Genomic DNA, 16,061 nt, shown 5'->3' with positions numbered 1-16,061 from the left:
ATAACTACACTGTTTGTATTCGGCCATGTTTCCAGTCGCCTTGCCATGATTAAATGCGGTGGTACGTGCTTTCAGTTTTGCGCGAATTCTGACATCAATCCACGGTTTCAGGTTAGGAAAGGTTTTAATAGTCACAGTGGGTACAACATCTTCTATACACTTCCTTCTAAACTCGCTCACCGAGCCAGCGTATGTTATTGTCTGAGGCTACCCGGAACATATCCCAGTCCACGTGATCGAAGCAATCTTGAAGCGTGGGATCCGATTGGTCAGACCAGCATTGGATAGACCTAAGCACGGGCGCTTCTTGTTTTAGTTTCTGCCTATAGGAGGGGAGCAACAAGATGGAGTTATGGTCGGATTTACCAAAAGGAGGGCGGGGGTGGGCCTTGTATGCATCTCAGAAGTTAGAGTAGCAATGGTCGAGCGTGTTACTCGCTCGTGTATTGCAATCGATATGCTGATAGAATTTAGGTAGCCTTGTTCTCAAATTAGCTTTGTTAAATCCCCAGCTACGATAAATGCTGTCTCGGGATATATGGTTTCCAGTTTGCATAAAGTCCAGTGAATTCCTTGATGGCCGTCTTGGTATCCGTTTGCAGGGGGATATACACGGCTGTGACGATAACCGAGGAGAGTTCTCTTGGGAGATAATACGGTCGGCATTTGATTGTGACAAATTCTAGGTCAGGTGAACAAAAGGACTTGAGTTCTCCTATGTTTTTACAATTACACCATGAGTCGTTAATCATGAAACATACATCACCGCCCTTCTTCTTACAGGAGAGATGTTTATTCCTGTCGGCGCAATGCACTGAAAATCCCGTTGGCTGTTCGGACTCCGACAGCATGTCCCCAATTAGCCATGTCTCTGTGAAACAGAGTATGTTACAATCCCGGATATCTCTTTGGAAAGCGACTCTTTCCCTGATTTCGTCGACTTTTTTAACTAGGGACTGGACATTAGCGAGTTATATACTCGGAACCGGTGGGTGGTGCGCGCGCATCCGAAGCCTCACTCAGTTCAAATTCCCTGGGAGGTGCAGACAAAAGATCCGCTTTGGGAAAGTCGTATTCTTGGTTGTAGTGCTGGTTGTCACAAAAATATATCTATTTGTTTATGTTTCACCTGAAATGGCCATTTTATTTATTTTATATTCAAACACTTTACATCTAATCATATCTTTTCTACCCCATAACATAAAATGTGTAGTCAAGTGAAAAAATATAAACCAGTATAGAAAAGGAGAGAAGCTTAAAATGAAATTGAAATGTGAATCAATGTGTTTATCACAAAGGTCAATAACTAGATGATGTCATGTTTAGTCACACACTCATATCATATGAACGATGTAATCTTTGAAAACAAAGGTTTAGGAGGTTTTGTTTGCCATCAGTATTTTCTAGAACTCATAATAAATGTTGCAAAAACATGCCAACTACACAAAATACATGTTATAGGTCATTTTCTTTATGTTTAACTTCTTAAATGGTGGCGGATCCATTTGTAAAATAAATACTGTGAAATTAACAAGGAAGGTAATCTAATGTATTTCCTAATAACATTTAGGGCTGTACTTGTTCCATACCACGTTTTTATTGAGCAGGTTGACATGTATTGATATGAATCTTGTTCTGGAGGCAGTACTAAGTGAATTCCACTAGATGGGCCAGCTGCTAAATCAAAATTGGCCATATATCGTAAAAAATATTTTTTATGGTTTGCTTTAAGATTTTGGGTTTTAATTTAAAGGTTAGGCACAAGGTTAGGGTTAAAATCAGATTTGATTAATTTCTAGCTGTGCCAGCTAGTGCTACCCTGCAGAGCAGCCTTCATGAGTCATCGGAATAAATGGCAACCTGCGTTTATTGGCAGCGGTAGTATTGAGGTCACGAAGGAGTCAATGTTAGTCCTTAGTCCTGTGCTGCCCTCTGTTGCTGCGCAAAGGAACTTATTAAACACTACAGTATGATACAGAAGCAGCAGTCAATAAAACAGCAACCTACATTTCTGTAAAATAGGAAACACAAATAAAATACTGAATATATTAAATCATGTGTTACTTTATCATTTTCAATGTCAACACTACAGTACTTACATTTTCTGTTGTCATTTAGAATGTTATGTTACAAAATATATAATACATAGGCCTACATTCTCACCTCTGAAATTTCCCAATTTCCATGATTTAAGAAAATAAACCTTAAAGATTACATTTCAAATGAAGAGACAACATAGAAAGCGCAGAATTATGTATTAAACAAAACTGAACATTGTTAAACAGGAATTAGACTGAGGTGTAATGAGAACTTGCAGCCTAGATGACACAGCACTGTTGATATTTGTAGATGAAAGGTCAAAATGGAAGGGTTGACTCTTCAACAACAGTAATAGAAAGGAGAAAATAGTTAAAACGCAAAGCGACAGTAGTTCAATTTGTTATGGTTAATGTATCGAAACAACGTCTACGTAAAGTGGGACAATGCGTTCAGGATTCTATTTCTTTTTCATGACACAGGAAAGTTACTTTGATTCAGAGGAGTCTGGCTGGCTGACTTTATAAACCGTGAGCCAAAGACTCAACTTCCCAAGATGAAGTGGGTATCTCACCTTGAGGTCTACAGCTAGAGTAGGCAGCAGTTCATGGCATTACATTCCACAATGGAACAGTCCTCAAGTATTCTGACATGGTACAGCGAATAAGAGCATTTCTTCCTCCATTCGTGATGTCCACAGCAGGCAGCGTCATGCAAAGATACAGAGCAGGAAGAACGGGCCAGGTCTACCAGGAATATGTCAACTCCCTTATTTCTGCAGTTCATGGGATGTGCTGAATGTCTCATACACATTGGCAGCAAACTCCTTCACTTGGTCTATCATCAGGAGATCCTGCAAAGAGGAAAAGTGTCATCCTTAGACTCAAGACTTAAAACATGCTGGGATTCAAAAATGGAAATCCTTCCCAAAGGCAAATGAGCTCTTACCTGTACAAAGTGACTTGGTATTTCACTGCAGATCGAGTGGATCTGTCCATTCACAATGGGGATGATTTTGGCAACTGGGAGACTTACATGCGAGAGACTGGAAGAGATTGTGGAGGGGGCATTAATTGATAGGTAGATACATTTTATACAAAAAGGTTGTTTTTTCATTTGTAGAATTCAGAAAGTGATTTACTATGACAAGTGACCTCCCACAAATTGCTGCCAACTAAATTCAACCACAAAAAAAACAGACCTATCAGGTGTAGTGATGGGGGTGGAGTCTCCTTGTGCTCCGGGTGGGGGCTGGAAAAACTCTGCCATGTTGTCAAGGAAACGGTTGAAGCCCCTGTTCAGGCAGGTGTTGAGTACAGTGCCGAAGTCCGGGCTGGAGGACAGAGAGGACACAGTTCAGCACACCCACGCGCAAGATAAACCTCTCTAAATAAGGGTCAATGAGTGTTAGGCCTCCATCTTACCTTTCAAGCATGTCTCTGGTCTCATTGAGCAGCTTTATCGTAGTGACATCATTCTCCGTCAGACCACAGGCCTGTCAAACAATTAAATAATGTAAACCCCAGTTTAAACCCAAATAAACAAAACAAAAAAATACATCAAGTTGTATGTGTAGCAGTTCATGCCCATTAATCTGACCAGGGTTGACAATCCAGCAAGGGTTGGAACCGTTTCAGGGAACAGAAACGAAAACAAAAAAATTATTTAGGAACAGAACCGGAAGTCATCTATACTGTTCCGGAACCGAACCGTTATTTTAAAAGCATTTTTTGCCCCAGTCCCACAAAAATTCTAAGAAATTGCCTATGCAAAGCCCTCCCTCTGTCGCTCAGAAACGTATATTCCAGTGTCTGCCTGCCAGCTGGAAATCTTTGCCAGTGGGTGTGTGTGTGTGTGTGTGTGTGTGTGTAGGCTACCTACCCCTCCCCTCTGAAGCAAAGGTTACTGTAGCCTACAGCTGGCCCATCTAGTGGAACTCGCTTAGTACTGCCTCCAGGACAAGATTCATACCAATAAAAAGCATGATTCAGGCATTAGGGAGATATGTTTAAAATAATGGATGAACTTTTTCCCAAGTTAAGGATACTATAGCTTCACATTGGATGTATTAACTACAAAAAAGAGGTAAGACTTATTTTTAGCTTGTTACCTAGCTAACATTTGCTCTGGTCCAACGTTAAACCAACTCGGAAGTCCAAAGACATTCAAAATTCCTCCATAGAAGCCACTATTTTTCCATAGGTATAATTCTGTGGGCCTAATTCAGATAATGCATGTCATAACAAGATGCCTTCATCCCCTCTCGCCTCACCTGCAAAATTTCAGTTGCATCTTGTGCCCTACACTGTTTTTGCTGGTTTAGTTTGCCGGTCTGCCGGTCGGAACAGTACAAAAAAAAAGAAACAAGAAAAAGGGGCAGGTGAGGGCTGTCACCTGTGCAGCCAGAGTGTTCTCCTCGTCAGGCATCATGTACCAGGAGAGAGGTCTGTGTGTGGAGCCCCCGTTCCTCTCCTCCACCTGGGCTCTGATCTGGTTAAGGTGCTGCTCCAGCTCCTGAAGGGACAGACTCTGCTTCAGGGACACCCTGGGTGGGTGGGGGAGACAAACACACAGAGACACATTCACTGACAGACAGGCAAAAGCATCACATATGACTTAATCCTCCTAATGTGGTTTGAGGTGCTGCTGTGCAATGCGTGCATGTGGCTGGCACTGTGACTCACCCGCCCAATGTGTTCTGCACAGCTTTCTTAACCGCTGTTATCATCTCACTCAACCCTTGGGAGTCAGAGAGAATCCGTAAAATGCAAGGATGCTTTACAGCCTGTGGAACTCATTTAGGCTAATCAACAGAGGACTTGTTATACTAAAGGCCTAGCTATTTCAGAAAGCAGAGTAATTGTCTCTTACCATCCCCAAGGAGGTGCTGGATGCTGGAGAGGTACTGTTGTTGCACGTCTGGAGGGGCCAAAGGCATCTGGTGGAGCACAGAACACAAAAATAGCATTTATAGACCACCCCACATCCAATATTTAGATGTGGTTTTATGGACACAGATTAAGCTAATTCCTGAACCAAAAAACATTTTAAATAGAGATTCTCCATTAAGTTCGCTTTTTAGTCCAGTACTAGGCTAAATGTTTGTCTGGGAATTAAAACTACCCCATAGGGTACAAGAGATTGAAGCTTAAAGGCTTACCATGCCACTCTTGCTGACAGAGTTGTCCAAGTATAAGTAGCCACCAATGATATTGAGCTGGACACGGAGTAAAACAACCAACATACATGTACTGTACACAGCCACAACACTTCGGGTGAAACCTGGGGGAATAGGAAAAAGAGGAGTGATTCCATGACATACCTGTATATCAAGTGATGAAATTACTTTAGTTATTGATTCACAACGTAATTGCTGTTAAGGAACATTAACTTACTGATAATCTTCAGGTCCTCCCATATGTCAAGTTTATTTGCTGGTCTAGAAGAGAAACAGCAGATGTCATTAATACCTTAAACTAATAACTTTGTTTAACTATAGCTTAAGCAATTCCCTGACAGAGGTCATAAGACACTTACTTGCTCTTCAGCAGTGTAGTGAGGCTCTCTGAGTTTAGATGATGTAAAATGGCTTCTCTTAATGTAGGGAGCATTGACAACACTAAAAAATAATGAAAAAAGCATTAACAGGGTGTCAAACTGCACAAATAGGAATATGAATCAATACAGCAGTAACTCAATCACTTGACATAATGAGTGTTGCAGGAGATTTCTGGAACTGTTAGTAGGCTGAAGATGATGTGCCGATCAGGTAGACAGCAGTACTGTACCTGTCATGTTGCACGTTCTCTGGTTACTCTCGAAGTGGAACTGACGTCGGGCTTGAGCGATGTACTCTGATGCCTCACGCTCCTGCATCTCTCGGATTTTCTTTTGAGCATATTTACCAAGAAAGTACACACCTGGAACAGGCAAACATAAGGTCAAGGTAGCTAGAATGAGATTAGCTATTAACTAGATTTACCTACCATGATTATCTTTCATGACATTCATTTTCTAGCCATTTACATAACGTAGCTTCATATATGCATAATCGTCAAAGTTTACATTAAACATTTCTGATAAAGTCCAGACCGACACAGGTAAACATTATGGCTTGTTAGCCAACTTTTCTAGTTAATGTTAACGTTAGCACTTGGCTAACTAGCTCAACGTTATCTTGATAGCGTAGCTAGCTAACGTTACCTCCGACAAAAGCTCCAGCGAAAATAAATTTCCTTTTGTGGCGTTTCAGAAAATTCCACGTAGACGAAAACATTTTCGAGACGATTTATAAAACAGAAGAAACAAAGCACCCAACAGTGTTATTTTCCACAGTCGCACATGACACGAATTTGGAAGCTAGCTACATGTCAAACACGGAGGTGGTGGGAAGCAGCACGCTGCGCAAAGCAACATCGATTGATCGGTGTTTCTGCGATCATCTGCAAAATAAATGCCTGCGTGGTCCGTCCAATATTATCTTCCCCTTCAATGTGCGCTAATTTGTTCTAGGCAGAGCGTGGGGATTTTATAACTCTGTTGCATGAGCTCTCTGTAATTGGAGTAGTTAGTTGGTGTGCGTTTGTGTAATCTAATTTATCTAGTTTCTCAGACTGTACATTCAACATGGGGACAGAGCATGTGGGGAATGATGTCGTTTCTAGAGAGAACTTTCAGCCATGTGCCGAAGACATACAGAGGTGGATGGCTAATGCCTTTGACATGGTTGGTTTGGCATAGGGCAGCGTTTCCCAAAGTAGGTATTCGAGATCCCATGGGGTGCAGGTTCTGGTTATTGCCCTAACGCTACACCGCTAATTCAATTGATGAAAGCTTGATGATTAATTCGTTGATTATTTGAATCAGCTTTGTAGTGCTAGGGCAAAAACCAAAACGTGCACCCATTGGGGTCCCGATGGCCGTGCTTGGGAAACCCTGGCGTAGGTGCAGGACCTATAGCTACAATGCGCCGTTGGGTGGTCGGTGTTTAGTTCTTTAGGGGTTTCAATAACTGTTAGAGAACGCCAAAACAAATCAGTTACTTTTCTTTTGCGTTTTCACTATGAAGACGCAAAAGAAAAGGAACGGAACAGCGACCACTAACGGCGCATTGTGGCAAGGCAGGACAGGTCAATCCCACCAGTAAATTACAACACACGATTTTAAATTGCTGTAATATGAATATTACAGTGTACTAATAATAATCTCCACCTCTTTACAGGCAAAAGAAGCTTTGGAGAATGGTGAGGTGCCTGTTGGATGTCTCATGGTTTACAACAATGAGATTCTTGGAAAGGGGAGAAATGAAGTGAATGAAACAAAAAATGTGAGTAATTTAATCATTTCAGCTGAGCTATCATAGGCAAACACATCTCCTCAATGGTTATTTGCTGTGGTTATTGCCTTGCACGTGTCCAAACAAAGGCATTTACCAAAGCCATACCGGTACCCTAATCTAGTGGTTCTCAAGCCTCTCTTTTTGGATCCACAGACGTTTCACAATTTTGTTGTAGCCCTTTACTAGCTCACCTGGTTCACTTAGTCATGGGCTTGAGGATTAGTTGACAAGTTGAATCAGAAGTGTTTGATCTATTCCAGAGCTAGCACATGGAAGCGCTGGGGATCTCAGAGGAGAGGTTTGAGAACCAGTGGAATCGTTCTCTTTCTCCTATCCTTCCAACGCCATGCCTGTTAATGTTATCTGTCTCTGTGTGTTCCAGGCCACTCGCCATGCTGAGATGGTGGCTCTGGACCAGGTGCTGGAGTGGTGTCGTCATAGAGACCTGGACCCCAGGACAGTGTGTGAGAGGACTGTGCTCTACGTGACTGTGGAGCCTTGCATCATGTGTGCAGGAGCTCTTCGCCTGACCAGTATCCTTATGACCTCATCAACCAGTCTCCACTTGGGTTACCTAGTTTATTGTAGCATTTGTGTAGGTTTGTTGTGGGGGTTTACCTCAAATGACTCTGTATAGGATGGCCAATCAAACATTTATATTTTGACCAATGGGTAAAATAATATGTTGTGTAGATAATCCTCCAAGAAAACCAATGGTCTAAACCTCATGTCTCATCATAATCCGTAAAAAAATTATTGTAGTTTTGACCCTTGTAAAATGGGGGTGACTAAATCAATGGAGGCCAGAGGAAGAAAAGTGGTCAAAAATCTGGAAAAACAGCTAGGCTGGATTCTGTGCAAGAATGAAGGTTACTGGCTACCTGACAGGGTGACTTTCCTGTTGAAATCGTCATCTTTCTTCTCGAATCCGCAGGACATAGATTAATATAGATGTAAAATGGTTATCGAGTTTGAGACATGGCATGTAGTATTTTCACATTTTAGTACACATTCAAAATTCCTGTTCTTTTCAGAAGATTTCTCACAAAACAAGCGTATCTGTGAAATGTCAACGGAACACTGAGCGTATACCAAGCTTTTTATTTTCAGTCTTTCACATTTAATTCAGCTCGTGTCATGCTAATTTAGCTTTTTGCGACCGGCTGAAACAACTTTGAAGACGACAAATGTAAAGTCCTCAAATTGTTACGAGAAACCTGCTCCGCTATGTCAAAAGAGCTCGGTGCTTATTATTGGATGTATTAGGTTAATTAGGTTATGAAATCTGAGTTTTGGGATATAATGTTAATATGTTTTTGAAAGACCCCCCTGAACGATTCAGAATATTTACAATCATATGTCTTGGTAAAATGTATTTTACTAACATAAGGAAGTGAAATTTCATCACCAAAGCGCGTTTTCACCGAGTGGGTGGACACCCTACTCTGTAGGACATGTCTGAGAGCGAGTTTGTTTTGCCTGATGCCCCGGGTGGGTGGAGATTTCACTTGAGGCCCAATATAATGGTCTAAAATGTGCAAACTCCACCCACCCGCGGCACCCGGCGATTCAAAACGAGCTCGCCTTGCGTTTCAATCCTCATTATCCTTTTTACATTTTATTTATATATATATTTACCCCCTTTTTCTCCCCAATTTCGATCTTGTCTCATCGCTGCAACTCCCCAACGGGCTCGGCGGCGAAGGCCGAGTCATGCGTCCTCCAAACCGCGCTTCTTAACACCCGCCCGCTTAACTCGGAAGCCAGACGCACCAATGTGTCGGAGAAAACACAGTTCAACTGACCACGGTAGTCAGCCTGCAGGCTCGCGGCCCGCCACAAGGAGTCGCTAGAGCTTGATGAGCCAAGTCTGTAGTGCCTTAGACCGCTGTGTCACTCGGGAGGCCCCTCATTATCAGTTTTACCTTTAACAGTGCAACAGACATTCCTCTAGTGGTCTATGGGTGTAATAATGACAGGTTTGGTGGCTGTGGGTCTGTTCTAGACATCCCCTCTGCTGATCTACCTCACACTGGCTCATCATTTAAGGTACAATATGTCGTCCAGTGTTCACAGCATTCTTTTTGAACCCAATCTCTTTGTGCTTTTGTTGGAAAGAGACTGTTTATCCCGTGTTGAAATGCATCCTCATCCGAGCCTTGTCTAGAGTTGAGTAGGATCATTAATTTACTTCAGGAGGGCAATGATTAAACAATTGCTCCTTCATTTTCAGTGTATCTCTGGCTTCAGAGCAGAGGAAGCAGTGGAGATGCTGAAGACTTTTTATAAACAGGAGAACCCTAATGGTAAGAACTGCTCATTTAGGATTTATCTCATCCTGTAACCAGCATTATAAGTATCTAAGTATTATCATGTACATTATAGTTGCACAACTTTGAAAGACAGTTTTTTCCATTTCAGCTCCCAAGCCGAAAACAAGGAAGGAGTGAGATTTTGATTTTGTCCAGCAGGGGGCTCTAGACTTTAAGAAATTAGGTGAGGAGCAGAGAAGGATGACGTAAAGGGAGTAGCTAACCAAGCTTTTTCCCTAAATAGACTTGGATTTGTCTGTCTGACAAAGGAATCAAATAGATTTTTTTGTGTTCTCACTTATTTGCTCAGCAGTTTGTTAGCACTCATTTTAATTTTCATATTATTGACCGTATATTAGACCCTTGCAGTATAGTTTGTCTGGACACTATCCAGGACCTGGAAAGTGGCTTGATTGCTGCAACGCTTTGCAGGCTCTGTATCTTTCCTGTGTGGTTGGCTATGTGAGGAGCTGCTGCTGACTTTATTATGGTTATTAGTGTACAGTACCAAGTAGACAGAAACTGTCCGGACTGCATTATTGTCTGGGTTCTCTTCTTCTCCATGTTCTCATCTAACCCAGATGTGATCTCACTCCGAGCACCCTGGGTCTAGGATGAGCTGAGCTTAAGGCAGGTGCCAGGGGCCCCTCAGCAACCTCTAAAGGAGCTCTCTCTCTCTCTGGCGTCAGTCATCAACTGCCGTCATGGATCTGAAATCAGTGTTGCCCCCCCGAGGCCATTTCCCACTCCAATGTATCATGTCTGTGATAGTTTCTGTGTTTGGTATGCATGTCTTGGATTGTTAAGTACTGGCGTCGTCATGTACAATAGGATGGTGGGGTTCTCTACTTTGAAAATGTTGTGATTACTAAGTGGCATAGCTGTTTTGTGATTTATTTATTTTCTGCTGAAGAACAAATACGTATTCACACCGTTAGTCTCAGCGGGAGAAGGAACACTGAATAGTATAATAGACTGGGAGCGCCCATGCAGACAGTCCTGTCTCCTACTGAATGACTAGGCCAGAAATCACTTCAGAGGGACCATATTTCAATGAGGGACCAACTTATTTCAGATCAGAAAGGAGACAAATGTCCGTTCCATCGACTCCCGCGGGTATTTTGATCTCAGTCTCAGTAACCACCAACACTCACACCAGGACTGCAGTTTGGTGTGTGACAAACGGAATGTGTTTGTAGCATAGAGCACAGCTGTGTGGGGTAATAGTCAGTCTGAAACGCCTCCCCGTCACTTGCAGCAGGCAGGCAGCATCCCTCAGCCTTAAAGAGAGGTCTCTTCCCTGGACAGGATCAGGAACAGAGGAACTCACCGCCCCGTCAGCATCAGACAGTTCCGGTTGTACCAGCTCCAAATGACCTACTGTAGCTTTCACTATGGTTTAAAATGCTCTCTTGTAAATCTAATCAAATGTTTTTAAATGCGTAAAATGTTCTCTTTATTTAGTTCAACTACCGTGTGTGGTTTATTCACCAATGTTAATGTTGTGGATAAACACTTTGTGAAGGTGACAATGGAAAGTTTGAAGAATTGCGAACCTCTAGCTAGTGATCACCATTGCTATATCTACAGGAAATTTGACAATTTATTTCAGATTTTCAGTAACTGACTGGTGTTTGAGAGTTTATTCTACAATAAGAGAACAGTGATTATCACCTACCGGCTGCAGTGTGATTATTCTTACTCACTTAATATCTTCACTTCCCCCTGGCTTTGTGTATTATGACTCATTCCTTTAAAGGTTTCAAATCTTTGATGATTGCGGCTGTGGCGATTTAGATGCAATCTCTTGCCCTTGGGTACATTCTAACTATACAACCCCCCCCTGAAAGTCACTCCTGTAGAGCTCTGCTGCTACAGCCAAAGTACCACTCAGGATCCCTGCCTAAGACTGGCACAGTACACTTGCTCAGCTGCCCGCCCGCCCACACACATCCGGCAGACACGCACACACACACCTTGCCAAAGGATCTGTACTCTGTATTTTCTGTGCTTGGAGGCTGCAGGGGTTGAGAACCATCACAGTGAGTACTTGGAGCCACGATGCAGGGCTATATCTGGGCCTCCATCTTGTGGCTGCATTGTTTTCCACCTAGTGGTGGCCTGGAGACAGAAAGGCTGCATTTAAACAGCTTTTACCTCCACTGATGTCGATACACGTCGAGCGGTAATGTTATTTGGCATTTCTGCCTCAGTTTGTAGTCATGACACTTTTGGCTTTGACTAAGCCTTGCATGTTGCTCAAGCTTTTCCTGCTTACCGAACACTGTTTTTGCCCTAATTGCAATGCTAATGAATGCCAGCAAAATCCTTCAAAATGCATTCAATTTGTCACCTCCACATGGGGGACCGGCAGTGTTAATGAGAAGACTGAAGTGTCGTTCTCTTGTTATCAAGCTGACAGAGAGCCTGCGACTGTGCACACATTCCGCCATTACAAAAGTGTATACAAAACAACTTACCCGGGCAAAGATGTCATTCTCTATCAGGATGAAAAACCACAGTTGTCAAGAGCACCTATTTCTGTTTCACTAGAGAGGGATGGATGAGAAGGGTTTCATTTTCCCATCTAATTGAGCTGACAGCTGTTATTACAGGAGTTGGTTCTGGTGGTACACTTTGAGGTTTTGTTGAATATGAAAGTGAGGATAGCTAGAGAGGAGATATAGTATGCTCTGGTATTTGCCTGTTTTAGCTCTGTTTAAACATTGGTGTTAATAGGGTTGTAATAAATTGCCAGTCTGTTTAAAAATGATAAACAGCAGCAGAGATCATATCACTCTCGAAATAAACGTACAGCCACTCAAAGAATGTACCAACTGTTTCTATTATATACTGTGGTATACTTACATTATAGGCTAACATTATTTCGAGAGCTTTTGAGGTCTGTCTCCCAGAGTTACTAGAGCCTTGGAATAGCTGTGAATAAAAATACATATTATGGGTACATTTCTTCTGCATTGAGCTTCTGGTTATTTAGTGTGTCTTTATCGACTGGAATGTGTGTGTTTCTCGTTAAGAGCTTGTCCAGCTCTGCACAAAGGAATTGTTATGTTTGGACAGAGTGCATCTGAAAAAGCAAGGCAGAAATTGCCAGTGAAAATATAGAGCAAAAATGAAATCATACGTGTGGTTATTTTTAATTGAATGGCTGGGCCGTCATTCCCGTGGAACTTAGTGTTATGTGAGTCTGTGAAGAGAAGAGCTGTAGTGAGACTGGCTGACACACACACACACACACACATGTCCACGACACCTCTGACTCGCTCTAAATAGCAACTTTTTATTGAAAGACCATACACTTTAAATGCGGTCATCCTTTTTTTACAAAAGCATTAAAACAAGAAAACGGTATTTTAGAGCAGCGGAGCTGCCAGTCTGGCTGTCCTAGAAAATAACATTCTGTGGTACAGCTGTTAGGCACTACACATCCAGGAAAAGGCTATCATTCATGCCACTGTAGGAGATGCCCTCGCTGGAAAGCACTCCAGTGAAAAGAAAAAAAGAGAAGAGAATTTGAATACATGGCTTTTGCTAACTCTGCTGGTGTGCCTAAGCATCTTAAGATTAATATCATACTCTAGCAGTTTGTTCATTCCATTAATACAGTATACTCTGTGTTCAGATAATAACTTGAGCCTTTGAAGTGGATGAACAGGATGATTAAATACTAATAAGTGGGTAAATGTAATGTCATCGTAATACCGCCAGTAAATAGAAAGGTGGTGAATTCATATCCCACCTTGTCATCGACGGAAAACAGGCATCAGTTCTTAGCTACAGTCTCAACGATTTTAAGAGGAGGACTCCGCACAGCTTTAAAAGCCAACATAATATTCCCACATATTTTTCCATAATTTATTTACACAGTGGTTGTTATTCTGCAGTCCGGGTCGGGATTGGGCCTGTCTTTGCGGCAGCCCAGTGAGGACTGGGTCTTGACTTGATGGCAAGGTTCCCACACGTGTTGGCCTTCAGTCGGCTTTAGCCTTGTCTGTGTCTAGAACACCTGGAAGACAGAGAGAAATATCAATGCACGATTTTCTCTACTTTAATCGTGCACGACTCAAATCAGTGGTGTTGAGGGGAATATGAAGTTGTAAAAGACAGAGAGCAGAAATATTAACAGTTTGTAAATGTAGAGAGTTTGAGACCATAGTCGCAAATATCACTTTATATCCAAAATGAAAAGCCAATTGAACATTCATAGCTGACCAATTGGCCTCATATATCTATCATAAAATGTCCCGTTTGGGCAAATTGAGGTTATGTTGGAGTGGTGAGATGGGAACATGAGCTCTGAGGGATGGAGCTAAATCACAGCAGGACTAAACCAAGGAGAGGAGAGAGGGGATTGCAAAAGAGAGCCAGGGAGAGTGGATTGGAAAGAAGTGAAGTGGGAGAGAGAGAGGGAGAAAGAGGATGGGCTAGAGGATGAAGGGATTAGAAAGAAAAGAGAGGAGGGAGAAAGAGGAGAGAACATGGGTGAAGGGGAGAGGATTGGAGAGAGAGAGAGAGAGAAAGGAGAGGAGAAGAGGAGACTGGAGGGGACAAGAGAAATGAGAATGGATAGAGAGATGAGGGAATAGTGAGCAGATCAAAGGATGTAGAAGTTTGTGATAGGAATTGGAATGGTTGTGCTGATTTGTGGGTCAGTGTCAAACAGGTGGGAGGAGGAGGGATTGAGGGATTTGGTGTCTGCTAGCTGCAGTCTACTCTTCTTCTCTCCTCTCATTTCCCATCTGTTACTCAGCACCGCAGGTAGCACTACTCCCACAGACCTCCCAGCCCGCACTTTTAATGGAAATGGGTACAGGAATGTGTGTGTGTGATAGCTCAAGTGTGTACTCCTGTGTGTAGGTGTGCGAGTGTATGTGCAGTGTGTGTGTGAGTATATATGTTAGTGTGTTACACATTTTGCACTAGTTTGCACTTGTGTGTGTGGGTGAGTGCTGGTGTGAGTGCGAGAACTAATAGAGGCTCTGAAATCACAGGGATTCTGTGGAGGGATTTGCGCCAGTACAGGCCCTTAACATGCTATTCCGCTTCGCACTGTGGCTATCACACACACACACACACACAAGCGGCTGCCAGACGTCCTGAGGGCTTACATTTGGAGCCGTCCCAGATGTAGCTGTTGAGGATCTCTCCCAGGACGTAGTAGATGTTAATCAGGACAGTGAGGCAGAAGAAGAAGGCCACCTTCGCCAGGGGACTGATCTGCTCCAACAGGGGGTAGACCCACACACCGGTCACATGGTTCACCCAGCACATCCTGACAGGAGAGAGAGAGGGAGGTAGGGGTGAGATAGAGGACAACGATATAAGGAAAGAGAGAGAGTGCAGAGAGTTTATACTTTTATATTACAGCCAGCTGTCTGTGTCAGTAGAGGCTCAAAGTTGGCCAAAGTGGAGATCCTTTGTTGCTGCCATACACCCACTGTCTCTGTCACTTTGTCTGTCTGCCTTCTAGAGTATCCAGCCACATCCCTTTCATAAAGTCAGTCTGGTCCAGTGAGTGTCTGACAGACAGCACACCCACATGGTTGTCTTACTGTAGGAATCCAGACTAAACATTTTTAATAGTGAGATGGTTATATAAACGTACCCGTCCTAAACTATGCTGAACCACTGAAATGGATGTAAGATCAGATCATACAGTACATGTAATGCTATACTTGAACATACAGTACTACCGATACAGTGCAGTGGTAGAGGACATTAGAAGGACCATCAGTGACGGTGGATTGAAGTAATGTGCCCTCAAAGGAGAGAGACACTGCTAAGGGAGGTCTGAGAGAGAGACACTGCTAGGAGAGGTCTCCGAGAGAGAGACACTGCTAGGAGAGGTCTCCGAGAGAGAGACACTGCTAGGAGAGATCTCCGAGAGAGAGACACTGCTAGGAGAGGTCTCCGAGAGAGAGACACTGCTAGGAGAGGTCTCCGAGAGAGAGACACTGCTAGGAGAGGTCTCCGAGAGAGAGACACTGCTAAGGGAGGTCTGAGAGAGACACTGCTAGGAGAGGTCTCCGAGAGAGAGACACTGCTAGGAGAGGTCTCAGAGAGAGAGACACTGCTAGGAGAGGTCTCAGAGAGAGAGACACTGCTAGGGGAGGTCTGAGAGAGAGACACTGCTAGGAGAGGTCTCAGAGAGAGAGACACTACTAGGGGAGGTCTCAGAGAGAGAGACACTGCTAGGGGAGGTCTGAGAGAGAGAGACACTGCTAAGGGAGGTCTGAGAGAGAGACACTGCTAATTGAGGTCTGAGAGAGAGACACTGCTAAGGGAGGTCTGAGAGAGAGACACTGCTAGGAGAGGTCTCCGAGAGAGAGACACTGCTAAGGGAGGTCTGAGAG

The 16,061-nt window shown here is 43.2% G+C and overlaps 3 protein-coding genes across 8 annotated transcripts in view; 1 reads left to right on the top strand and 2 right to left on the bottom strand.

Moving 5' to 3' along the window:
- Positions 1–2,044: 2,044 nt before the first annotated feature.
- pex3 (peroxisomal biogenesis factor 3) lies at positions 2,045–6,432 on the bottom strand. The gene is made up of 12 exons (XM_071370162.1): positions 6,241–6,432; positions 5,826–5,957; positions 5,575–5,656; positions 5,433–5,476; positions 5,198–5,319; positions 4,909–4,975; positions 4,722–4,776; positions 4,432–4,582; positions 3,462–3,532; positions 3,239–3,370; positions 2,986–3,082; positions 2,045–2,890 (listed from the first exon to the last, which is right to left on the bottom strand). The coding sequence occupies exons 1-12, from the start codon at positions 6,311–6,313 to the stop codon at positions 2,807–2,809; spliced, it is 1,110 nt and encodes a 369-aa protein (XP_071226263.1). The 5' UTR covers positions 6,314–6,432; the 3' UTR covers positions 2,045–2,806.
- Positions 6,433–6,534: 102 nt separating this feature from the next.
- Positions 6,535–11,425, top strand: adat2 (adenosine deaminase tRNA specific 2). Of its 4 annotated transcripts, XM_071370167.1 has the most exons (7): positions 6,633–6,762; positions 7,259–7,363; positions 7,758–7,908; positions 9,318–9,424; positions 9,609–9,681; positions 9,797–9,871; positions 10,269–11,425. In XM_071370167.1, the coding sequence occupies exons 1-6, from the start codon at positions 6,664–6,666 to the stop codon at positions 9,823–9,825; spliced, it is 564 nt and encodes a 187-aa protein (XP_071226268.1). In that variant the 5' UTR covers positions 6,633–6,663; the 3' UTR covers positions 9,826–9,871; positions 10,269–11,425. The 4 variants fall into 4 exon arrangements, with proteins under 4 accessions (XP_071226270.1, XP_071226268.1, XP_071226267.1 ...); XM_071370169.1 differs by having other exon boundaries at positions 6,535–6,737; positions 9,797–11,425; XM_071370166.1 differs by having other exon boundaries at positions 9,797–11,425.
- Positions 11,426–12,968: 1,543 nt separating this feature from the next.
- Positions 12,969–16,061, bottom strand: part of LOC139556326 (androgen-induced gene 1 protein-like) — a 114,190-nt gene continuing 111,097 nt past the window's right edge. For all 3 annotated transcript variants that reach the window (XR_011671107.1, XM_071370165.1, XM_071370163.1), the window contains 2 exons: positions 14,817–14,980; positions 12,969–13,714 (listed from right to left, as the gene is read on the bottom strand). Coding sequence is in view for 2 of the 3 variants with exons in the window: in XM_071370165.1 (XP_071226266.1) it covers positions 13,680–13,714; positions 14,817–14,980 (199 nt within the window). In the remaining variant the exon portion in view is untranslated. The remainder of the gene's footprint in view (positions 13,715–14,816; positions 14,981–16,061) is intronic.

This window comes from Salvelinus alpinus, chromosome 27, assembly GCF_045679555.1.
Source record: "Salvelinus alpinus chromosome 27, SLU_Salpinus.1, whole genome shotgun sequence".
Lineage (NCBI taxonomy): Eukaryota > Metazoa > Chordata > Actinopteri > Salmoniformes > Salmonidae > Salvelinus > Salvelinus alpinus.
Note: the sequence above shows the minus strand (reverse complement) of the source record. Positions and strands in the feature narration are given on the sequence as shown.

Excerpts from the sequence above, each read along its gene's own strand:
- pex3 (XM_071370162.1), bottom strand. The coding sequence starts at position 6,313 with ATGTTTTCGTCTACGTGGAATTTTCTGAAACGCCACAAAAGGAAATTT. Across the intron at positions 5,657-5,825 it reads GAGAACGTGCAACATGACAG|TGTTGTCAATGCTCCCTACA; the intron begins GTACAGTACTGC and ends ATTATTTTTTAG. Across the intron at positions 4,583-4,721 it reads GTGCAGAACACATTGGGCGG|GGTGTCCCTGAAGCAGAGTC; the intron begins GTGAGTCACAGT and ends CCACCCACCCAG.
- adat2 (XM_071370167.1), top strand. The coding sequence starts at position 6,664 with ATGGGGACAGAGCATGTGGGGAATGATGTCGTTTCTAGAGAGAACTTT. Across the intron at positions 7,364-7,757 it reads AAGTGAATGAAACAAAAAAT|GCCACTCGCCATGCTGAGAT; the intron begins GTGAGTAATTTA and ends TGTGTGTTCCAG. Across the intron at positions 9,682-9,796 it reads TAAACAGGAGAACCCTAATG|CTCCCAAGCCGAAAACAAGG; the intron begins GTAAGAACTGCT and ends TTTCCATTTCAG.